Here is a 23674-nt window from a genome sequence, read left to right on the forward strand (position 1 = left end):
GTCACGAATCTCTCTGACAGTCATCTAGGTTAAAACACCTGCTGTGGTAAGACTCTCAGTAAATATGACTCCAGGTGACGATGGATATTTGGCTCTAGTGTCATACATGTCTAGTTTTTTTGTGAGCCACGTTAGTAAATACCGAGGCGTTGACTCAGGGTGACTCAATTTTATTTATAAATCGGCAAATCACAGCAACAGTCACCTCGAGATGCTTTATATTGTAAGGTAAAGACCCTCCAATAATACAGCAGAACCAGGCTCAGGGAGGAGCAGCCACCTGCTGTGACCAGTTGTTGGTGAGGGGAAGGAGACGAGACAAAAGACACACTGTGGAAGAGAGCCAGAGTTTAATAATATATCATGATTAAATGCATAATGGTGTATAAACACTTGGTGAGTGACAAAGAAACACTGCATCATGGGAAGGCCGCAGCAGCCTAAAATTATCGTGGCGCAACTAAGGGAGGATTCAGGGTCACCTGATGAGAACAGGTCCAGATGTGACATTTGGGTCAGATGTCTCACATAGGCATCCTTATTCATTATCTCAGACCTCTCTATTTAATCCCAGGCGGCACAGCTGGATGCCCGCTCTGACTCAACAACGTCCAGAAAATGTTACTTTAAGTCAAGTCCCGTCATGATTAAAGACTGAGTAATCAGACAGAGTCCCGTGGAGAGGACAGTCACAGAAAAGGTCACTCTCTTTTTACAAAATGAGATGTGAAAATGGTTTTTTCTTCATTAGTTGGCCCGGTGTTCGAGCACTCCTTTATTCCAGCTGGTTGCTGAGAAGTTCTTTTAGAAATGTGATGACTTTTTTAAATGGCAGAAACAGTGTATCAAGTGAACATGTCAGTCACAATCAATAAAGCTGACTTGATAGTCGGTTCGCTGTGAATCAGTATTTAAGTATTTTTGTTAAACGTTTCTTAAAAACGTATCTTCACCAAGGTCTTGATGTTTTTCTGACTTCCTGTCCTGCTGAAAGAGTAGAAAACTGAGTAAATGCAGTATTTATACCTCCAAGCACGTCAGAATCGATCCAGCAGTACCAGAAATATTGCCTTTTGTATTTTTCACACTTCTCTTCCTTTTCAAAATTTGCCTACATTACCCACAATGCAACCACTGACTACTCTTTCAAAGAGTTGAGGATGTTAAGCCTGAGATTGTCATGGCTCTGGGTCAGCTGGCCCAGTGTTTAGTGGTTTTTGGATATTTTATTTTTTTATTTAATTCTATGAATTCCCAGTGTTGTGTTTTGTTTATATGATTTCTTGTATTTATTCTCTTAGTGTATTTAATCGATGTTCGTGCCAGAATGACCAACAAAGCTGCAATGGCTGACTAGTGACAAATATTGGGTGAAGAACGGGACACCATCCCACAGCAGTGTGTGACCGAGCAGGTGGCCAGCAGGAGGAGGTGGTGCTGCTCAACCCACAAGTGGATTTTCATTACAAATGTAGCACCATTTAAGGTGGAATAAACTTTCCAACAGTATAAGATTTATTGCCAAGAACAAAGAAATAGTTAACCAAACACAAACTTAGTTTATTAATGAAATGATGTAACCTATTATAAATCAATCACCAGTTTGCGACACGAGCTTCACATAAACGTTACTCGACAGCATTTACATCCTCGGTGGTTGCACTCCATCCGTCCTTCGAGCAAGCAAAGCAAAGCAGCCTAAATCATGACGCTCCCTCCGCCGTGCCTTTCCTCCTTCATTGTGGAGCATCATGGGGACTTTCCAGTGTTGAACATTTCACTGTGTTTTTGCAGCACTAGTTTCCCTTGTGGTGTCCTTTCACTGACACCATCTTAATTCAGTCTTCTGACAGCGGACTCGTGAATGCAGATTTCACCAACAAGGACCACAACCTCAAAAATGATGGGCAGCATTTGTTTAAACAAATATCTAGATGTGAAACTGTCGTTTGAGGGAAGAAATCCTCCCGGCCCGGGCGGATCCCTGCTGCTACTGAGAAGAGGAGGTGAAAAAACGAGTAAGCGGGATGGAAACTCAATCACAGAGAAAGCATTTGAAGACACACAAAACAGAGGAGGAGTGTATTTCTTTTAGGGGCAACCCTGAAATTTCTCTTTGAGTTAGTCTTTAATGTTACTTAAATAGCAACTTTCTACTCAGTTGAGAACTCAAAGCACTTTCTACTGTAAGCGTGTCACCAGACACTCCAGCGGATGAGTCAGGCTCAGCATCTTGCCGATGGAACCTGCTCTACCACCACCACCACTACACTTACATCAAGCGTTTTGTTGGCGAGTTGACATTTAGATGTTAACTCCTCTCTCCTTTATTTCCCCATTGACTCAAAGTGACGATGGCGTGAAGGGTGGGGGAGTGTTGGAAGGGTTAGCTGTGTCCAGGCAGCCTCATTAACATTTGAGTCACACTGTGTTATTAGCAGCACTGAACGGTGTCCGGAGCTCATGTTGCGCTCCAGACCCCTGCAAAGCTGCTGTGGCTAATTACGAGTGGCAGAAGTTACCTCAAAAATCACAGTTTTTTGGATTTAATGGATCTCATTTAAAGTTAATGCAGCATGAGTGCCGATCGGCCTGAAAACCACCTCTGTCACTTTTTGTCGGATGCGTTTGGGAGCTGGTTCGTCCACGCCATCGTGCCCAGTGATGACCTTATCCTGTCCGGTGACACGTCTGTTCACAGCCTCTGTCACACACACACACACACACACACACACACACACACACACCTCCTCACTGCCTCACAGCCAATCCTCTCCACCAATCACATCCTTTTGTTGGCTTGAGGATGAGGAGGATTTGAAGATGAAGGTGCCTATTTATCAGCTCAGCTCATCATGATACCCTTCAGCTCCCGCACCTCCTACATCCCGATTGGTTAGGGTTTCTTATAGTTTGGGGATTTTTGCAGCACCGCACATCTCCAGCGTTGAAAGCAGAGTCTGGGAACGTAAGAGCTGAGTTGTTCTGTCTGCGGTTCGAGGCGGAGATGTTTCGCTCTCAGGTGCTTCTCGTGGCTCTGGGTTTGTCTGTGCTGCTGGTGCGGGTGAGCACGGCTCCATACAGCGACATGCTGACAGAAACACTGAGAGCAGACCTCACAAATGACAAGGTGAGTAAATGCTGCATCAGGAGCTAAAATATATAAACAGTTTTGTACTGGAACAGGTGTTTGAACTTGAGGAACCCCGTCCCCTCCATTTCTGTCCTCCTTTAGGATCTGACTCACTGGCTCTTGCTGAAGTTCATGGCTGAACTGATGGCGGCGAGAGGAGACGAGACGCGGCGAGGCAGGGAGGAGGTGACGAGGCGACACCTCTCTCTGTCCCAACGAGAGCGCAAAGCAGGCTGCCGCAACTTCTTCTGGAAGACTTTCACCTCCTGTTAACAGCAGGAGTATCTTTTGTTTTTACGGATCAGCCGACGCATGTTTGCTTTCTTTGTGGTAACCGGATTATTTACCGTAAGATAACAAATGTGCAGATACTTTAAGTTTTAAAGACTAATAAAATTATATGTTTCAAGACCAGCAGGTACACACTTCTGAAATAAATTTTCTGATTTTAAATCCTGAATTCTTGCTTTTTTGTGAAGCTGGTACCGATGAGATATCCCGATTCTGTCTGCATCAAACCCCAGCTTTCCTGGATCCTACATTTCCCACAATGCAAGTTGATATCATCTTTTGGTAATGTGTTTTTGTTTTTTTTTTACTTTTGAACACAGTGCAGCAGATAGCATTAGAGGGAAATCATTCACAGATAGATACAAGTTACTTTTTTGATAAAGCCATTTAAGAACATGAGTGACAGTGACTGGCTCAGCTTGCAATGTAAAAAGCATTATATAAATCACAGATAACACTGATTAACCTGGCGAATGTAACGAATACCTGGGCAGCACCGTTACGCATTAGTCTCCCCGCAGGAAGAAAAAGATTCTGGGTCTGAAACCTGTGCAGAGACTTGTCAGGATAACTGGTGATTTACATACATGAAATTCACTGAACTGCAGGTTTAATGTGCAGCCCTAGTTTTATACGGCTAAAAATACGGCTTTTTGCTTGGAACAAACATACAAATTTTGGTGCCTGTGCCCACTTTTTAGACCTCAGCCAAGTTCGTAATTGTGATAACTCGAGAACGAGGAGACGTGGGAGCTTCAAACTGAATCTTTCAGATGAATCTCTGTGACCTCAAACTCAAGGTCAAAGTCAAGTTGTCTAAAAATTTTGTGAATGTGATAACTTGAGAAGTCACTGAGGTGTAGCACTGATGGTTGTTTTAAAAGATTGTTTTAGTTATCAGCAGCACTTGATGGTGTTTGTTAAAATGCCAGAATCACCTCTTTGCTAACGTTTTAACCACCGAGCTCCAACTCAACACTTTAAACTGAATCCACAACAAGGATCGTAATCCGTGACTGAAAAGGAAAGAAAACTCCCAAGATCCGAGGAGCGTGACGCATGCTGGCGTGAATCAGTGTGTTGAGTGAGTTGCGAGCACTGTGAAATGTTTAAAAAAAAAAAAAACAGATTAGCACCATCACGAGATAAATGAAGAGATGCCGACGACTGGAGCGTTTTAAAGTGATCGTGTTGTGTCACCGAAACAAAAGCAGAATTCACAGAAACACACAAACAGTTTCAAACCAGGACAGTTATGGAGCTGAATGACATCCTTGAGGTAAGGCTTTCACATTTCTAGCCCTTTAAGTTAAACACGTACAAAATGCGGACGGAGAGACAAGAGGTTAAACACAGTTATAACAAATACTGCAGCTCCAAAGGCTCAGAGTATGACTACTTTGCCTCCATAAATGAAGACTTGTAATCGAAAACAAAAAAAATCCATTTAAGGGGGATAAACAAAGTCATCACCTTAAAAGAAAGGGGACCCTATCATGCTTTTCTTTACTTCTTTATTTCCAATTACTGTGCTAAACTGTAGGTGATGTCATAGAGTAGGCTTAATCATAAGCACATAAGCCACCTGCTGGTCTAACCATTTGTTTGTGAGGGGCAGCCAATCAGAAGAGAGCTGGTTTTAAAAGAAGGGGAGGTGCAAAACAGCTCAGACAGAGACAGCAACTTTTTGATTATTTCAGACTGAATCATTGCAAAGCTGCTCTACTTGAGTTCAAAATTACAGCACAACAGGTCCCCTTTAAATTCAGCACTCATTACCCCCTAACGGTGCCTTCACACCAAACGAGAAACACAAGTTTTGCTAATCCATAAGTCATCTGCCCGTTTAAACAGATTATCACTTTTAAATGCTTTTTTCCTTTTTAACGTTTCCCCAAATGGCACATTAAACAAAATCTTTACAAGAGGCTTTGAGCTTTTGCACACCAGGATGCCTCGTAAGTGAGCCACACCCTGTTTTCCATTAGACAAAGTGAGTTTGACTTCATTGCACCGTCATTTTCAATGTAACATGTCAAGTATCAAACAAACAAGCATCGAACAAAGATTGTGTTTCGTAGACATTCAAAAATGGCAAAAACAGAGAGAAAAGAGTCTTATTACAAGTTGTGAGTAAGCGACTAGTAACATGATGCTGTAATGCTGAGAAGCGTGACAAAGAATCTGTCCTAACAAATCTCGTTCTAAAGAAAAATAAGCTGTTGGCTGTCAAACTGCTACACATTCTTATCGTCTACATTTCCTGCTCTATCAGGCTACGTCACCGCACTGCACTACAGGCTACACGCGTTCCACAACAACCCGCAGCAGATTCACTCAAACCCACCTGTTATGTACAATCACAGTTGATTTTGTGTGCTTTTAACATGCATTTCGACGCAAAACGCTGCCTACTCTCTAGCCTGGTTCAGACAAACCATAATCCTGATTATCACGCGTGTCCCTTATCTGGAAAAAAATCCTTATTTTCAGGTTGAAATCTGTAACGTCCGTGTGTGCTTTCATTGTCTTTGAAAGTGTTAACAATAAAATAAAATGACATGTGCAAGGAATATGTGGGCAGTACCGGAGTGGATGAATGATAAAGTGGAGCCCAAGCTGCCTGCAGGTCAGGCCACTGTCGTACAAACGCTGAGCTAAACATTACAAACGATGTACCAAAGAGTAAAGGAAATGAAGCGGGAGAAGCCGAACACCAGTGAGGAGGAAGTAAAAGTAACGATTTTCTACCGACACTGTGAGTGAACAAGCTGCTATCAATAATGTGCCGGCTATCCGTGGATCTGTGAGGCCGGGAGCGAAGAGGTTCAGGTAGAGATTTGTTAGCAGTCGGTGGAGATTTTGGCCGAGAGGTCCTGGATGCGGCGTGCGCTGCAGCTCTTGCACAGGATGTGGCCATCCAGCGGGTAACAGCCTCGACCGTCGCCTTCAGACGACAGCAGGAGACCACATTCCTGACGAAAAGAGGCACTCGGGTCACTTCAGATAAACGCTCACAAGGACTGCCGAGTTTTGTGTTTTGAACTCTTCGTCAACTATGATGAACTTCACACTTTGATCAGCAAGTCCACATTTAGATTCCCCAGATTACTGTGATTGATTTATGTCAACACACTGAGCTGTTTCCACCTAAACCTGCAGTTTAGAGATTAGCAACGCCATGCTGATGTTTATTGACTACTTTATTCTCACAAGAGAGTTCACTGTGTTAATTATATGTAATGTTTAATGTAACCAGGCTTTCTCCTGCCTTGGAAAGGCGCCGGAATTGAGGCTGTTACTCCATTTCCCTGAAACTGATCCCTTTTCCTCTTATTTTTAAATAATTTATTCTCAGAAAAAAGGGAATTCATAAAGCTTTTCCTCGATATATGCCAAGAGATCTGCTTGATTGGGAAAGCTCACCTCACAAACGTAACAATTAACATGGAAGCTGCGGTCCAGGGCTACAATCCTGACGGTCTCCTCCTGCCCCGGCTCGGGCATGATGGGCTCCCCACACACCGAGCAGCGCGGCGCGTACTTCCTGTCAGACACAACAAGCATCCAAGCTCAGAGTTAGTTTAAGCACCTCTGTCTCGGCCTCAGTGCAGAGTCGCAGCCTGCAAACGCTGTTTAGCTCGCACAGTTCAGCGATTACCTGTGAAAGTCCTCTATGCAGTGTATCTGAGACGTGGCGTCCACTGTGAAGGGCACGCCGTCCAAACAGCAGTTACAAATGACACACGTGAAGCAGCGAGGGTGGTAGGCTTTCCCCATGGCTCGCAGGATGCGGTCCAGAATGGGTTTGGAGCACTTTGAGCAGCGCTCTAGTGTGCTCTTAAGAAAAACAGATGGAAATAAAAACAGGGTTGAGAGAGGACCACTGAAAGACGAGGGACAGCAAATCTCTCCGGTTTGAGGAAATATGAAAACAGCTCATTCACGTACGATGTAACAGCTCTCGCAGTAACTCTTCTTGTCGAGAGCGTAGAAGGGTTGTCCTCGCAGACGTGCGTGGCAGGTGATACACGTGAAACACTCCACGTGGAAAACCTGCTCCATGGCGATGCAGCCGCTGCCATCGCCGACCACGTTGTCTCCGCAGCGGGCGCAGCGACCTGAAGGTCGGCATGGAAACGGACAAGAAAAAAGTCATTAAGATGAGCTTTCCTCTTAAACTATTTTTAGATTTATTGCTGTGATGTGCCACTAGTAACAACTGATACCAAAATAGTCCTCAGCAGGCGGGTGGTTCATATCATACACCAGCTTCTTGGTGAGCCGATCCAGCTCTTCCTCAGGCCTGGGCGTTGCTGCCCCCTGCTGGAGGAAAGAGGACACATGAATCACACAAAGTTTATTTGATTTTTCAGAACACCTGGACCACAAATCAATTTGTGTTTGTTGTATGAAAAAAATAGAAGTTGCGTTTCTACCTTGCTCGACTGATAACCTGGACCCTGTGCGGCTCCCGACCCACTCTGATTATTTTCCATCGCTCTCTTAGACACAGGAAGCTGGTTAACTCTTCCTCCAGACCCTGAGCCACTCCCCTTATACCCCCCCTCAGAGTGCATCTCCTGAACCTGTGAGCCGGGATGTGGAGGGTACCAGCCCTGGGGAGCAGTTTGAGTCTGGGGCGGGGGTCGTGACACGTGCTGGCGAGGAGGAGGCGGAGTGTATGCCTGTTCAGCTTGCCTCCCTGTCTGAGAGTAGGTGACTGGCTGCGCTGTCTTGACCTGGACGCTGAACCTGGGCCCCGTAGGAGTGGACGCTGTGGTGTAGGAGGCTGGGACGGGCTGAGGGTAAGGTTTAGGGGTAGAAGTGGTGTAGTAGTCCTGCTGGTGGGAGGTGGAGTACTGAGGTGTCTGATGCTCATTGGGGTAGGGAGGTGCTGGGTGGTATTGGCTCTGGGGATGAGGGTTGTAGCTCATGGATGGGCGACCCTGAGGAGGGGCAGCGCTCTGGTGTGCAGGCTTGTAGTGATCCGCTGAGAGGTATTTGTTGTAAGGCACGTTGTCATAGAGCTGTGGGGAGGCGGAGAATTAATAAACAGGCAAATAAAGAGAGATATCAACATTATTCATTGTTTAATTTATCAATTAAGTACATGTAAATCATTTTGAGCTAATCAAGCTTGCCGTACTTGAGTGCTGGAGTCCTGCGGGTGGCTGTCCAGATCAGCCAACATACTGGTGAGGGAGTCAATTTCAGCATCGATTTTGGAGTGGTAGCTTGCTGGCTTCTCTGGGCCACGATGCTAACACCAGAACAGCATAAGAAACCTGTCAGCTGGTTCTGAAACCCTTCAAATCTTTAGTTTCTTGTAGGCAAAGCTACTGACATGTCCACTCACCATCATCTCGTAGCTGTCCATGTGAGGGCTCCAACTGCGGTCTTCTTTAGGACCGTGTGGAGACGGGTAATAGTGATCACCAGATGAATGATGCATGGGTCCACCTAATGTTTTAGAGAACAGATATTGGAAATGAATCCAAAACCGTCTTTTTAAAGCACAACATCACAAAGCAGATCTTCACTAAAGAGATTCGCTCTGACATTCATGCGATGCATCGCTGGTTGCTGAAACACTCGTTCTACCCACGTTAACCACGAGAGATCTTTCAGTCATGATTCTAATATGAGTAAGAAACGCTACAGGCCTGAATCTGTTTCCAATTAAACAAAAATCAAAAAAGTGAAGAGTCAGTATTCCAGCATAGCCACATCCGATTTGTTTCTATCAGACTTTTAGTCACTTACTTCTAAATATTCTCATTGTTTTACCCCTGAAATACACCAGTGTTTCAGGAGTGTCCCCAGTGGATCTCTCCTCTGTATCACTTAAGAATACCACGGCTTACTTTTTCTAAATGGAGGCAAAAGATACAGGGAGGAGTCACCTCAAGGCACTTCATTCTTTAAGGTAAAGACCCTACAATCAAACCCCTAATGAGGAAGCAACTGGCGACAGTGGGAAGGAAAAACGTCCTTTTAACAGGAAGCAACCTCCGTCAGAGCCAGGCTCAGGGAGGGACAGCCATCTTCTACAATCGATTGGGGAAAGAAAAGAAAAAAAGGACATCGCTGGGAGAAAGACGTCAGGACACAGGAACAGGATAAAGAATCTGGTCAATTTTCAAAATAAAAGACCTTGCTTCGACCACAATCTCCGCTTCTAAAACTCTGACGATGTGATATGACACCATGTAAAAAGGATAGAAGAAAACAGGGTCACAGCCACACACTCGGTGTATTTCAGAGGTCAGCAGAAACTTTTACAAATTCAAAAAACTTGCTTTTTGACATTTAAACGGTAAACAAACTTTATTTGTGACTGCTAGAGCCTTCCTAAATATAACTGCTACAGGAAGGGATCATCATTATTCAGCCTAACATCTGCACATCAGTAGCAGAGGATGGATATCATGCAGAGTTTATAGAGTTTTAGGATTTTACAGCTCCTTTCTCCTGATTGTAACATAAAAACATCGGTGAGTTGAGTTTCAGATGCTTTCAGGACGATACAGCCGCGTGCCGAGTAGCCTTCTTACCTGTGGGCCCAGTTGCCATGTACCTGTTGGCCATCCCTCCTCCTCCTCCTCCATTCTGATCGTAAGGACCATATTTTGGTCTGAAATCGGGCGTGCCCTTCTTCATAGGGGCTCGATAGATTGCTCCACCAGCAGAGTGGGACATCTGGGGGGCGGCTCGCTCTGGGCTGTCCAGAGTCCTCGGTGGCAGCCAGGTGGGACCGGACATGGCAGGTGTCTGAGGTGATGCAAACATTTATGTCACATTTTTCTGTACATAAAAGTTCATTAATACAATATGACTGATACGTGCTTTTAACCTGTAACAATAATAAGAAAATTGACTTTAACCTCCTGGTATTTTTTTTCATGCTTTTAGGCTTAATTCGTGTATTCGAGCTCAGCTGTGGCTGTTTTGCACATTTATGCCGGAGGTAACCAATGGAAACTAAGGGATGCTTCAGACTTTGTTTCCTATGGCAACGGGCACACACGGCTTGAACAATGGGCTTCTGGTTGAAGAGCAGGAAGAGAGAAGCTGGACTGCAGGGCTCGGGGATTTCCAGCAGGATTGCACACGCCTGAAAACATGTGCGAGTGTGTTTTTGTGCGTTTCACGACACAAACGGTGACGGAAAAGATCGCCAGCACACACACAGATGTACAGTGACATAAACAGGTGCAAATCTGCAGCTACCCCTCGTCTGTTTATCCGCCACAATAGTTATTGTCTTTTCATGTTTACACACCAGTATCATTTATTTCCAAATGAAGCTGGGAGAAAAACACGGCAGGAAATGTTGTACCGTGATATGCATCTGTATACGCATAAACACCTGGCTCATAACAATATACTATGTATTCTCAGGACAAGCTCACAGCTGAGCTGAAAAAGTGCCGACTTGCACGTGAGGGGCGTAAAGCCACTCCTGTTACATAAGAAAAAAAAACATCTGGCATGTTTTACTGTTATCTGTATTGTGTATTTTTGAGCAAATATGACTGTAATAACACTGAGGCCAGACAGATTTCAGGCCATCACTTTGGTGTCTGCGCTTTCATCATTTTACAGAATACAAATATAGCTGACTCATCAAACTTTACAGACAACATTAAACAAGAGCAAGCACATATGAATGCAAGCTATGGACACAAAGCTAAAATGGACTGAGAGGCACAGCGAATCACAGCTACGTACTGTCAGAGTGGAGAAATTAATAGCCCACTCAGACTGATTGTATGTGGGTCGTGTGGCCATCATAAGAGGATTATACTGACGGATGAGAAGATGAGGTAGTCACACAGAAAAACAATTCCCAAACATTAGATTTAAGCTTTTACCCCTCTCCCCCTTCATTATATTAAGATTTGGAGTCATTTATCAATAAACCACACAATGTCAGGGTGGACTTTACATGATAATACACACTGACCACGTGGAAGAAAGAGTGACCCAACACCTCCACTGACCACCCGTTTTAACACCCCCTGTCTGAATCCGGATGAGCACACACTCAAATCCCAGGATCCAGAACAGGAAATTAATCCCATCTGTTATATCACTTAGACAGTATTGTTACCTCTTCGTGTGGAGTGAAACACAAAGCTAAGTGTGTGAGCTGGGCTGGGCTGTACGGGAGGCGCAGCAACCCGTGAAATGTCAAAGTTGATGCTGACTGCAGCAAGAAGCGTGAAGGAAACGGGAACAGAGGCACAGGACATCCGGGATTTTTGGAAAATCGAAATGAAATGCACTGGAAGCACTTTAGTAACACACAATATTAAAAGAATAACAGATTAAATTTTAATTTAATCTGTTATTTATTTCTAATTTTAATAACAGGTCGTTATTTTGTAACATTTACGCTTTTATTCTGAAGCTCGCTGCTCTGTTTGCGTTAACTCATCTGACAGAGTGTCGCCTGAAAAGGTGGCGATCTGTGCTAAACGGAGTAAGAGGAAGACAAAATGACTGAAGTCATACCGGGAAACGTTTTTTGTAAATATGTATACATTTTATTTTGTGCTATATAACACGAACGGCATCAGATCGTCTCCTACCTTTCACAGTACCGTTACAGAGAGCCTCCTCTCTCCTTCGGTGTCATCTAAAAATCCAGAAACACAGCAGGATAGTGAGGAAACAAGCAGGCGCATCACAGATACACGAGCGACATGTTTGTTCTGCTTTTTTGCGCTCACTAACATTTTTCTTCTCTCGTGAAAGACAAACTGCTCAGCTGCTCGTCCAAAACTGTCCTCCGTACCCCACACATGTGAAAACACACAGCATTTTAAGCGCTCCAAACCGGGGCTAACCGGCCGTGATTAACTTTAGTAACAGCCTTGTTTACTTGTTTGCTAGCCTGTTTTGAACTCGAGCAAAGCTCGTGCCTCTCCCTCGGGCTAACTTCAGCCGAACAGGAAACAAAGCAGCCAGCCAAAACGCACCACGACACATACCGTGTGAAATGAGCCACACCAACACGACCTACGCCTCCATCCAAACGCTCCCAGGCCGGGGAAAGTTATCCCGGAGAAACTTTCCTTCTGCTTCGGCGTGGCTAACCTACTTTGTCCCGGATCCAGAGGCCTTTAGCAGCAGCAGCGGCGGCCGCAGATCCTCACTGCATTCCCACCGTGTGACGTCGTTGCTGCGCGCGTGTACGTGCGCGCGCACGGAGACGTGGGGGGTCCGTCACATCTACAGGCTGCCCCCCCACAAAGAATACACTCAAAACTCCAACATAACACAGATACCAGACTGCTAAGTTTGAACAGAATAACCCCACATGTGTAATTACACCAGTATATGGATTATATTAAGTCTGAGACCGCCACTGAGCTCTGCTTCCCTTTGGACAAGGTGGGAAAGTCATGTGTTTCAGCACCCGAAACATTACCACCAGCTATAACAGGCCAGCTTTAGTAAAACAGAGAAGCTCAGTAGATTACTATAAAATAATATGACCAGAATTCTCCAAAAAGGTGACTATGGTAAAAATTATACAAACCAAAATGTCTTGACGCATGCTCAATCATCCAGCTAAAGAAAACACAGAAAGTTGGGGAAAGTGGGTTAAAAAAATGGCACAATTAAGCAGATATTGTATTATCATTTAGGGTAGTTTTTCCTGTGCACAACAAAGTTTTTTGGTCCCTCATAAACATGAAACAATCATTTTATGGTTTAATAACAGCGCTTGTGCTGACAGGTTTGGGCAAAACCCCGATGTTGTTATCTCAACATGATCGTGTGTGTGGACCAAAGACTGTGACGTTCAGCACTCATTTGCCTTTGTTTTGCGTGTGGGCTCGTTATCGTGTTGCAGCACGAGAACTGTCAACATAGAGTTGGGTGAAGAGAGTAGGATAGGGTGAAGGTGATTCAGTACTGGTGTCCAGCTCCAGACTTGATTAGCACTATGTTTCATTTTGGGTCTAATACATTACAGTTTCATTCTGTCTCTTGTTTATCTGCACACTTCTGTCACTGTCACAAATGCCAAACTTGGATTAATCAGTAAACAGGAACTTTTTTCCCAGGTAGCCGCTGTAAATAGCCACCATATGACCTTGTTCGATGACTCTTGCTTTTCCTCGTTTGAGTTCACTCTTAGGCAACCTCCTTCTAGAGCAACTTTTTCTCGCTTAAGCATTGCACTTTTTAAAAATCTTTTTTGAAACAAATCATTTGCACCGAGGCTGCTTCTTCATCTCTCACTGAAAAAAACTTGATCTTGTTATCGATCTTCTGATGGTGGTGTGCACAATAACACTTTGGAAACCATATGATCTAGTCTCAAAGTGTTTCAGAGTGTCAGGCTAGCCACTAGTTCACTCTGAGGAAGCACCTCTTTGGCAAACATAGCTCTGATGCCATGTTTGCCAACTTACCACTGATACTAAGCCCTTGGATTGGTTCCATCTGAAGGATACCACTCATGCAGATTGGATTGTCTATTGTCAACAAAAAAGGCAATTAAACATTGTATTTTTGTATTATTGTACGGTCTTTACTTTATAATATAAAGCACCTTGAGGCAACTGTTGCTATGATGTAGCATTGTATAAATAAAATTGAACTGAATTGAAAAGACAATTATACTATTTATTCCAATGTATTCTATTTATTCTACATATTCACTCGCTTCTTTTCCACCACACATACACACACAGACACACACACAGCCGTTAATATGGAGGTCAAGTACTAGTTCTATCAAGCTTCATCAAATCATGAGATTTGGGTCAGCTGCCCATCTCCCTTCGCTCTCCCTCTTCCTCCTCATACTCCACCCAGCACAGTGTTGGAGGCACATGGCTCTTTCCTCAAGGCACTGCTTCAAAGGAAGGGTTTCATATCATTTATTTTTCATTTCCCACTCTATCTCTGCCAATAAGCGGACAAACAACCAGAGCTGCTCCCTGGGATCTCCCTGCTTCCTTGTCCCGCTCCTCCTCCTCTAGCTCTATGCTGTTTGTCCTTATATGGCCATAGAGCTCTGTAATCACAGGCAGTTTGGGTTGATCTCTGTTATTGTTACAGGAGTTATCAACACTTTGGCACCAACTGGTGGATTTGAAGTCAAAGCATGGCTTCAGTCCATACATTATCAGATAAACAATATGGTCCTGTCCAGGCAACCAGGAAATCACAAAACAAGGGGAAGCTCTTCATTTGAGAAGTGCAGAAGGTCCATTTGGGACTTTATTTTGATGTTAAATATTAACAACTCTGCATTTTATCAAAACAGGGCCAGTGGGTCGCTGATGGGCATTGACAGATGGGGCAAGATGCAGGAAGTCACAATGAGCGTTGCCCAGTCTTGCCAGCGGGACAGACTCAATGGCTTCCGGCCATTGGTGAACCCGTTTAGTAATGTTCTCACTTTTCCTCAACCGCCCCCCTCATCCGTTCTTCTCACAATGCCTGGAAGTAGCCTAGACCTACATCTCCTTCTCTGTTTTCTTAACCGTTGTGTTCCTTTATGGTTTTTCCTTTTTTTTTTTTTCAAAGCACACAATTGATCTGAGCTCCATCCAAACAAATAAAAGCACAAGAGCACACACAAACACTCAACGTCCCATGCAAACATCTTACTTCCGATTCACCTTTTCAAAGGATTCATATGAAAATGGGTTTGCGTTTGATTTTGAAATCATCTTTTAGACACTGAATTGTAGGGAAAATATTTTATTAAAGGCTTATCAAACCTGAAAAAGCTAATTAATTGAATGCGTTTGTTCAGTGGGACTCCCAGTGATTTCAGACTTATATCCAAAAGAGTTGCAAAGTAATAAATTGTAAAACAGCATGCCAAAAAAATTACACATACAAAATATCCATACTTATCTGTGTCCTTTTATTGCCATCTACATTATCACTGGAAACTCCCACATAATATGCAATAAAGTCATCACTGGAAATAAAAAACTACATTTTTACTTAATATAAATTTGTGCACTCGACTTAATCTTCTTTAGTTCGCTTACTTATATTGAGTTAAACGGGTATTGAGGATCACAGCTGTATAAATTTGTTTTATTTAATAATTTGCACTTCAGTAAGGAAAACATCTGCAATTTCTATCACAAGGAGTGTGGTGCAGTGCATGGGCCATAGTGTGTTATATGGGGCACAATGCGGTGTATGGGGCACAGTACAGCATATAGGGCATAAATATACGCAATATATAGAGCATGCAGTGTTTAGAGTACGCTGTGCTGTATCAAACTGTGTAACAGTGTAACAAAAACTCTGTAAACTCTATGCCTAATAATCTTTATTACTATTAAATAAATTCTTGTTAAATGCTTTCCCCTTTAAGACATATCAAGCCTGCAAAACTCTGCGAACATGTAGTCTAGTTAACCGAGTCACTTTAAATTCATCAAAAGTAATCATTTAAGTTTGAGCAGTATTTTGTTTCTCTTGTAGATCTCATCCTGCACTGAATCCTACATCTGTTTTTCATTTTAGAGGAACATTTCCAAGCTTCACCTCAACATTACACAGTATAGCTGAATCAGAGCACTTCTAAGAAGTCAACCTTGAAGATTTTTTTTCTTCACCTTCCTCATGGTCTCCTGTAAAATGCTCTGATGTGGAGGAAACACAGTTCATAGTTCACGTTAGCTGTGACTCAGTTAACTGTACTGTGTGTGATTCTCTGTGAACCTGAGGCTGTGCTAAAGATGGGGCAGCTTTCCGCTAATCATTTTAAAAAAAAAAAATATTCATAACCTCTAAAGCCTTTGTCCCCTCACTTCATTAACACCTCCCAGCCCCCAACCCAGCTCTCCATATCTCTTCCCTTATCTCCTGCTTGCTTTATTATTGACGGATGTCCTGCGCGGGCGGGTTTTTTATCCACGTCTCTGAGCAGCTTTGCAGGATGCATAATAAGTTTGTGCATGTTTGTGTGTATGTGTGAGGAAGTTCCTGCACATCTGTCGGCTGCATTTCTCTCAGTCAGGGTTGGGTAGGGGTTGTTTTTCAGTGTGGAGAAGGTGTCTCCCATTTATAATGATCAATTTTGTCTCGCTTCCTTCCTTTTGGTCCTCATAACACGTAGCCTTTGCTCTGAGGCATCAAGCCAGAATCTTCCGGATAGTGTTGTGAAGTACTTATAAATGCCCATTATACTGACCTGGTTGACTCAACAATGACAGTTTGTATTTGAATGGGAGTATTTTTTTATAAATGATGGGCATCATCATAGGTTATGAGAGCTTGTGCATAAAATTATTAGCAGAATTTGTAAAAATGTTTAAAAAAATCATCCTTTAAAAAGGTGAAAGCATAACTTGTTTATTCAACAATAAGTTGGTGCTCCAGCTTCCTGTCAAGCAGTTTCCTCTGTCCAGGAGAGAGGTGAAGGGCAGGAAAGCGTTGGTGGGGGATGTTCTCTGGCTTACCCCTGGATAGTCAGACACGTACTGCATGTCCCCAAAGGTCCTTACATATATTTTTTTAACATGGCACAAAAACACACGATGCTTTTCCTGCTATTAGTTTGTACAGACCTAGGGGGGAGTTTAGAAAAACTAATAGACCACTAAAAATACTTAGAGCCTGGAGCCTGAGCCATGCAGGGCTTTTTCCTGCGTTGTTTCCAGTGTGCGCGTGGGCCCATTGAGGAAAGAGGAAATGAGCTGCCCTGGTTGTAAGGGGGCTTCCTGAATGATATTATAAAGAGCTCCCTCCCTTCAACCTCTCCTCACAGTGTTGCTCAGAGCAAGCGGAGGCTGTCGGTGATCCCTTTGCTCCACATCTTTGACCGTGGACTGAACACTGAGCCAAAGGGGTTTGACGTCAGTGCAGTGCACGCTAATTCTCGTCCCTGCTGGTCGGGGTAAGGTGGAAATACTGATTGTTTCGCTTTTTTAAAAATGATTTGCCTAACTGTCGCTTTCTTAGATTAACTTTTTTATTTTTATGTAGAACTGTTAATAATCTTAATCTTCTTTAAACAACCCTTGAAGTACACTAAATAGGTGATTTATCTACAGAAAATTCTGGTAAACTCTTAGTTTTTAAAAGTGCACGCTGCTGCTGTTTGATTCATATTCATGTCGATTTAAAAACGTAACACTGTAAAGTTGAATATGCAAATGGGATTAAATTAGTATTTCTTTTTTCCCCACTCAAAGGTACGAGTAGGGAGCTGGTCTCACCTAACGGATGTGTCTGGGACACTCCAGTATATTTATTATTTCAGTTACACACAGGTAAGTGTCTGTTATGCATCTTACATAGAAAGGATATTTGTGCAATCATTAAAAAAATCATGAAAATTATGTACAATGCCTCATTGTTTTACTTATAATGCCTTAAAGATTCAGATGAGCACGATGGAAGCTCTGGAGGGATATCGGGCCGACAGAGGGCAGAGCATGAGGGCTACGGCCCCAGCTGAAGGATATGTGAAGGAGTTCACTCGCCACTCCAATGATGTGCTGCTGAACCTGAATGAACTCCGACATCGGAGCATCCTGACTGACACCACCCTGATCGTTGGCAACGTGCACCTGCAGGCACACTGTGCTGTGCTCGTGGCCTGCAGGTTGGTGGACAAACCAGTCCTTTTGTGGTCAGAATTTAGGAGCAATATCTTCTTTAATCTTCTTCTACTGCAAAAATAATCCGAGTGGTACATCTTGCACCTCTTTCTATGCCTGACTCATAGTTGGTTTTGTCTTTCTAATTTTGTTTCATTCATCATAAGCCCCTGTTTCCTTCCACTTAGTACATCCATTGTTTTTTTCTTCCCACTCCCTTTCTCCCCATTTCTTCCCTTAAAAGCACTGCAGATAGTTTTTTATACGAGAACTGCATGTCTTACTTTAAGTTGTTTTTGCTTTCTCCTCTCTTCTCAGTGGTTTCTTCTACTCGCTGTATTCACGCCGTGCATTGCTACAGGGGCGTGGTGGGAGCGGGGAGCAGCTCATGACTGTGTCTCTCCCCACCACACTGGACCCCTCTAGCGTCTCCCTGCTGCTAGACTTCATGTACACCTCCCGCCTCCCTCTGACACCGAGCATTGTCTCCGGGGTGTTGGCTGTGGCTGTCTACCTGCAGATGGACCACGTGGCTGAGACCTGCCGGGATTTCATGCAGCTGCACTGGTGAGGGCCATGAAAGAACACGTGCTGTTCACAGCTTGGAAGAGATAGTGTATTAAACTGGATCAAATTGCATGTGCAATCTTTTGCAGCATGGAGAATAGGACAGTCAGACACCTCCAGTTGGAGCTGGACTCCAGGGTGTCCGTACCCTCTGTATCTCCCAAAGGAGGGGACTTGCCTACTCAAGGACCCCTGCGATTACTGCCAACAGCAGCAGCAACCCGGTAAGAAGGTCTAGTGTGAAACTGAATAATTAAATGTATAGTTGACATCCCGGATGACTTTTTTTGCGCGGCTCCTACTTTTCAAAGTTGTTTATCACTTTGAGCCGTTGTTTGCACAATGCCAGACGTGCTTTGGTTTGCGCTCCTTTGTCCTTTGATGGGTTTAGCTCATTACAGCGCTTCCTTTGTTTTTCCTGCAGGGTCCCTGTGGTGACTGGGGGCTCTCTCAAGCCAGGGGCTTTCCCCAGCTGTCAGCCCAGGTCAACAGAGCTGAAAGGAGACCCTGAGTCACCTCTCATGGCCAGCCCGACTTTGTCTCCAAGCAGCCCCACCCGCTCCAGCTGCCAACCAAGTTCTCCTGCTGCATCTGAGACCTGCAACAAAAACCTTGTGGTATGTCTCAGGAAAAGTATTTGATTTGTAGGGTTTTGGGGAGCTCGTGCAGCACTTGTATAACTGATGTTCTGTCTGTTTTCCCCAGAGTGATGCCAAAGCCACACCAGACCCGAAGGCCTGCAACTGGAAGAAGTACAAGTACATTGTCCTCAACCCTCTCTGTGCTGCCAGTGCAGTGAAAGTCGAGGAGATGGAGGAACCCCAAAATCAAGCATCACCCACTGATGACTCAACACCAAAAGCACCAACAGAGGCGTGGTCTGGAGAAGTGCCCGGTCAGATTGATAGGTAAACTGGATAACAACAATGAAAAGACAGAGAAAACAGAAAGTTTGTAAGGGTTTCTAAAATCTTTGACCCTCTCTTCCTCAGACAGGGGCAGGCCTCCTGCTACGAGGGTTCTGGCCGAGCCCCTCCCCTCAGGCCATCACCCTCTGAGGACCACCCAACTGTGCCCACCTCTAACAAGGAGGGACATGGTAGGTATAAACAGCACTTTTAAAACCTTCCACTGGTGCTATTATAAAATTATATTTTTAACTATTTTCCTGAAATCGCACTCTTCTCACCCAGAAGCCGCCCATCTCAATCATCACCAAGTTAAGCGTGAAAGCTACTACACGCCCTATTCCTTCTCTGGCAACCTTCAAGGACCCAAACCTGCCTGCTCAAGTGAGACTTAAAAAAAAGTTTAAATTTACTTTCCTGTTCTGCATGCAGTTCAGAAGTGAACAACAAACATGTAACAATGACCTCTGGGTCTGCAGGTGACAAGCCATACCGCTGTAACGTGTGTGCAGCTCAGTTCAACCGACCAGCCAACCTGAAGACTCACTCCCGGATTCACTCCGGAGAGAAGCCTTACCGCTGTGACACCTGCGGGGCACGGTTTGTTCAGGTGAGGGTCAAATGACTGCGTGAAAAGACTTCTCAGAAATAACACAGATGTTAGCCACACTAGATACTGGTGTGTTTTCTTTATCTCCAGCAGTATCAGACTGGTTCATGTAGACTAGTTGAGTTCCAGTTTCTCGTTAACTCTTCTAGTTGCTCGCAAAATTTGAAAATGTGGAGCGAGTGTAGATGGCTACAGCTCTTCCTCGAGGCCTGCCTTGTTTGATGTTTGCATGCTTTATTTTGCACCTCTCAACCTGTTTGTGTGGTCTGCCCCGGTGTTAGGTTGCCCACCTCAGGGCCCACGTGTTGATTCACACTGGGGAGAAGCCTTACCCCTGCAACACCTGCGGCACCCGCTTCCGCCACCTGCAGACGCTGAAGAGTCACCTGCGGATCCACACCGGAGAGAAGCCTTACAGCGTAAGCTACCTGCGGCACACGTAATCGCAGCATCAAGAGCATTGTCCTGTCATGTTCATGACGTCTAATGAATGAACGCTCTGTGTTTTTCCAGTGCGAGAAGTGTGACCTGCACTTCCGACACAAGAGCCAGCTGCGCCTGCACCTGCGCCAGAAGCACGGGGCCGTCACAAACACCAAGATCCGCTACAAAGTGCTGACTGAGCCCTACCAGCCTATCCTGCAGGCCTGCTGAGGAGGATCACTAATCGCACCTCAATGATCTGAATCTGTCAGAATGTGAAATTTGGCTCATTAACTCACTTGTCAGTTGCAAAATTGTTAGCATCTCATCTTGAATAGAGGCAACAACAAACAATAAATGAATGAAAAAATACAAATAGGTTACACATGGAGTAAGAGACAGTCATTTCTACAAAGCTGTTGGTTGAGGTTTGGTGAGGTTGTGCTTTAATAATACACGATTGAGACGATTAAAGAATGTTTTGCTTGAGGGTTTGCGAAGAAGTGTAAAGAAGGGGACAGGGTATGGAGCGAAAGGTAAAGTCGTACAAGTGTTGTGCATTTGTGTGCATATTGAATTGTAAAGAAATGTGTGCGTGTGAGCAGATTGAAGGAAAGATAAAGCAAGTTTTGTGAAGCAGATGTGATCAGATTTGGTGTAAATTAGAACAGACGTGGGGTTTTTCAGTTTCAAGTTACCGAAGCTTCTTTGTCTGATGTGTATTTAACTTTGATTTATCTTAACCCGATGGCCCGGCGCCTGTGTAACTTTAAAGAAAAAAGTAAAACTATGTGCTTTTCCAGTCCAAGCAGGCAAAGGACTTTTGTATCATGCTGAACAAAAAGTGAAGAAATCAAATGATGTTTGCTAAACTTTTAAACAAGACAACTCAAATAAAAATGTAATATTACTAAATCTGTATTTGTGAGAGGTAATTTGCTGGACAAAGATGGTTTTGTACAATTTAAATTAAATAACTTTTATATTAATTGGAAACGTGATCTTTGGTGTGTCATAGTGTATATATTGTATTTTAAAGAACTCAAGGTCAAGTGACTTTATTGTCATCCCAACCATGTGCAGTGGTGCAGTACACAGTGAAATGAGACGACGTTCCTCCAAGACCGTGGTGCTACATATGACTCGCCCAGGGGGCAGCGCCACATGTTTGATGTGGTAGAGTGCCCTTCCTGACACAATCCCCGAGGGATCTATATCTCATCCCGGGATCAAACTGGAGATCTTGTTGCTTGTTAGGCGAATGTGTAAACAACTGGATAACTAAAACAACTTATTTTCAGGCTCTCTGCGCCTTCAGCCTTTCACCTCCTTTGATTTTCTTCCTCCCATTAGGAAACTCTTTTTACCCATGAATCACATCTTCTGCTCAGTAAAATTATCCCCCCATTTTTTTTTTTAGTATTTTTTTTGTTTTTTCTTGGTTGCTGGTGAGGAAACAATGAAGCTGAGGGCACCTGTTTCCTCCTGGGTCTTAATAGTCCACTCTACCAGCCAATAACACGTGTGCGAGCCCGCTGGTGCTTCCTGGAGGGGCTGCAGACTCCTGCTGAACTCTCCCACCCTCTGTCATCCCTGCTTCCTGCTCCCTGATGAGTTGTGGCTAGCTGGCCTTATTGTCCACACTCGGCGGACAAACATTGGAAGCTTGAAGGGACTTTCCAACCTTCAACCCCCTCCTCCCCTACGACATGCAGCTTTTTCCCTTCATTCATACCTTTGCAGGGTTCTCCTTCTCATATGACTTCATCTGAAGGCTGTCAGATAAGAGGATGGAACAAATCTGAGGAAGTGAATATGAAATGGGAAATATGTGAAGATTATTTCATGAAGTGAGCATTAGTGAGCACAGTTTGAACATTTCAGGAAGCTACCGCAGTTATGAGTATGATGCTGCCCTAATTTGGAGAAGCATTTCCTTCCCCGAGGAACATAAAGCGCAAACCAACTACGATCGACACCCAAGGTTTCTACTGCGCTTGGAAAGAAATTTACTCCTGCAAGCAGCAGATAGAAATCAGAATCAGAACACGTCATTAATCCCTGAGGAAATTATGTGATCACAATTGTTCCAAGACAGAAAAGTAACTAACTAAACTGAATTAAATAATACAATATAGTATAAAGTTTCAAAATCTAACCACATAGCTCTACTAGATACAAAAAGCTCTAATTGTAAATACATTTAAATATATAAAAAGTATACATTTATTCAACAAAATAAAAACTACAGCTATGACTAATTCCCAGAAATCTTGAGAAATTATAGACGTATGAGGTTGCAGGGAAAACTGATCTATCAGTGAGAGTCAGAGAGTGTTTATCATATGTTACACAACTTGTCCTGCTATTGTGAAATACAATCCTGCAAATGGCCTGTTGAGCAAGTTTGTGACGAACCGCATATTTATTGGGAAATACATAAGCTAACAGAGACAATAAACGAAGTAGAGCTCAGAAAGTGGACACTGTAGCAAAGACCACGGGAGATTAGTAGAAACTGCAACGTTTGGGTGCTATTTCTCATTTCTGTTGTAATTCCTTAGAGATTAAGTAAAACTAAAGTCTCCTGTTTGGGTTTCTATAATGCACAGTTTTTATGACTTACACAAAACTGACAATAATTGAAGTAGCTTAAATTCTTTATTATTATCTTATTAATCTGTGATGCTTTAAATATCTTATACACATAGTTCAACCCCAGATATCAAATCACATGGCAGCAACTTAGTGCATTGACGCATGTAGACTTGATCAGAACGACCTGCTGAAGCTGAAACTGTGGATCAGAATGAAGAAGAAAGATGATTTAAGCTGCTTTGAATGGGGCGTGGTTTTGGTGCCAGGCAAGTTGGTATTTCAGGAACTGCGGAGCTGCTGGGATTTTCCCACAGAGAACGGTCTGAAAAAGAGAAAACAGGTTAGCAGCAGGGTTGTGGTGAAGAATGTGTGAAGATATGCAGAGTAGCTCTGAATGCACAACATTGCTGTCATATCAGCATGAACCAAAATCTCTGAGGAATGTTTCCAGCACATCCACCAACACGTTAAAATAAATTTGGGAAAGAACAAAAGTCCCCTTAAAGACATAATACGTATTTCTGTTCTGACAACTTCATAATAG

The 23674-nt window shown here is 43.7% G+C and overlaps 3 protein-coding genes across 7 annotated transcripts; 2 read left to right on the forward strand and 1 right to left on the reverse strand.

The window, feature by feature from the left end:
• Positions 1-328: 328 nt before the first annotated feature.
• On the reverse strand, positions 329-12623 carry trip6 (thyroid hormone receptor interactor 6). 4 transcript variants are annotated; one of them, XM_023153098.3, is made up of 11 exons: positions 12424-12623; positions 12022-12068; positions 9982-10198; positions 8784-8887; positions 8574-8687; positions 7864-8454; positions 7654-7747; positions 7376-7545; positions 7086-7264; positions 6851-6971; positions 329-6399 (listed from the first exon to the last, which is right to left on the reverse strand). In XM_023153098.3, exons 3-11 carry the CDS (start codon positions 10187-10189, stop codon positions 6268-6270), a joined length of 1713 nt encoding a protein of 570 aa, XP_023008866.2. In that variant the 5' UTR covers positions 10190-10198; positions 12022-12068; positions 12424-12623; the 3' UTR covers positions 329-6267. The 4 variants fall into 4 exon arrangements, with proteins under 4 accessions (XP_023008866.2, XP_012777737.2, XP_076737912.1 ...); XM_012922283.5 differs by having other exon boundaries at positions 7654-7750; XM_076881797.1 differs by lacking the exon at positions 12424-12623 and adding an exon at positions 12167-12405 and having other exon boundaries at positions 7654-7750.
• Positions 3008-3406, forward strand: sst5 (somatostatin 5). Its single transcript, XM_004562722.5, has 2 exons — positions 3008-3130; positions 3236-3406. Exons 1-2 carry the CDS (start codon positions 3008-3010, stop codon positions 3404-3406), a joined length of 294 nt encoding a protein of 97 aa, XP_004562779.1.
• Positions 12624-17175: 4552 nt separating the features above from the next.
• bcl6b (BCL6B transcription repressor) lies at positions 17176-21533 on the forward strand. 2 transcript variants are annotated; one of them, XM_004562723.6, is made up of 12 exons: positions 17176-17318; positions 17617-17694; positions 17803-18029; positions 18343-18591; positions 18681-18815; positions 19016-19208; positions 19297-19499; positions 19584-19690; positions 19785-19883; positions 19979-20109; positions 20391-20528; positions 20623-21533. In XM_004562723.6, the coding sequence occupies exons 3-12, from the start codon at positions 17809-17811 to the stop codon at positions 20761-20763; spliced, it is 1617 nt and encodes a 538-aa protein (XP_004562780.2). In that variant the 5' UTR covers positions 17176-17318; positions 17617-17694; positions 17803-17808; the 3' UTR covers positions 20764-21533. The 2 variants fall into 2 exon arrangements, with proteins under 2 accessions (XP_004562780.2, XP_004562781.2); XM_004562724.6 differs by having other exon boundaries at positions 19788-19883.
• The last annotated feature ends 2141 nt before the right edge of the window (positions 21534-23674 follow it).

Source organism: Maylandia zebra, linkage group LG3, assembly GCF_041146795.1.
Source record: "Maylandia zebra isolate NMK-2024a linkage group LG3, Mzebra_GT3a, whole genome shotgun sequence".
In the NCBI taxonomy this organism is placed as follows: domain Eukaryota; kingdom Metazoa; phylum Chordata; class Actinopteri; order Cichliformes; family Cichlidae; genus Maylandia; species Maylandia zebra.

Bases quoted from the DNA above. Each gene is read 5' to 3' on its own strand.
- trip6 (XM_012922284.5), bottom strand. From the start codon at position 10,189: ATGTCCGGTCCCACCTGGCTGCCACCGAGGACTCTGGACAGCCCAGAG. The intron at 8,888-9,981 runs GTAAGAAGGCTA...CTAAAACATTAG, and splicing joins CATGGCAACTGGGCCCACAG to GTGGACCCATGCATCATTCA. The intron at 8,455-8,573 runs GTACGGCAAGCT...GCCTCCCCACAG, and splicing joins CGCAGGACTCCAGCACTCAA to CTCTATGACAACGTGCCTTA.
- bcl6b (XM_004562723.6), top strand. From the start codon at position 17,809: ATGAGCACGATGGAAGCTCTGGAGGGATATCGGGCCGACAGAGGGCAG. The intron at 19,209-19,296 runs GTATGTCTCAGG...TGTTTTCCCCAG, and splicing joins CCTGCAACAAAAACCTTGTG to AGTGATGCCAAAGCCACACC. The intron at 19,500-19,583 runs GTAAACTGGATA...TCTCTTCCTCAG, and splicing joins GTGCCCGGTCAGATTGATAG to ACAGGGGCAGGCCTCCTGCT.
- sst5 (XM_004562722.5), top strand. From the start codon at position 3,008: ATGTTTCGCTCTCAGGTGCTTCTCGTGGCTCTGGGTTTGTCTGTGCTG. The intron at 3,131-3,235 runs GTGAGTAAATGC...GTCCTCCTTTAG, and splicing joins CAGACCTCACAAATGACAAG to GATCTGACTCACTGGCTCTT.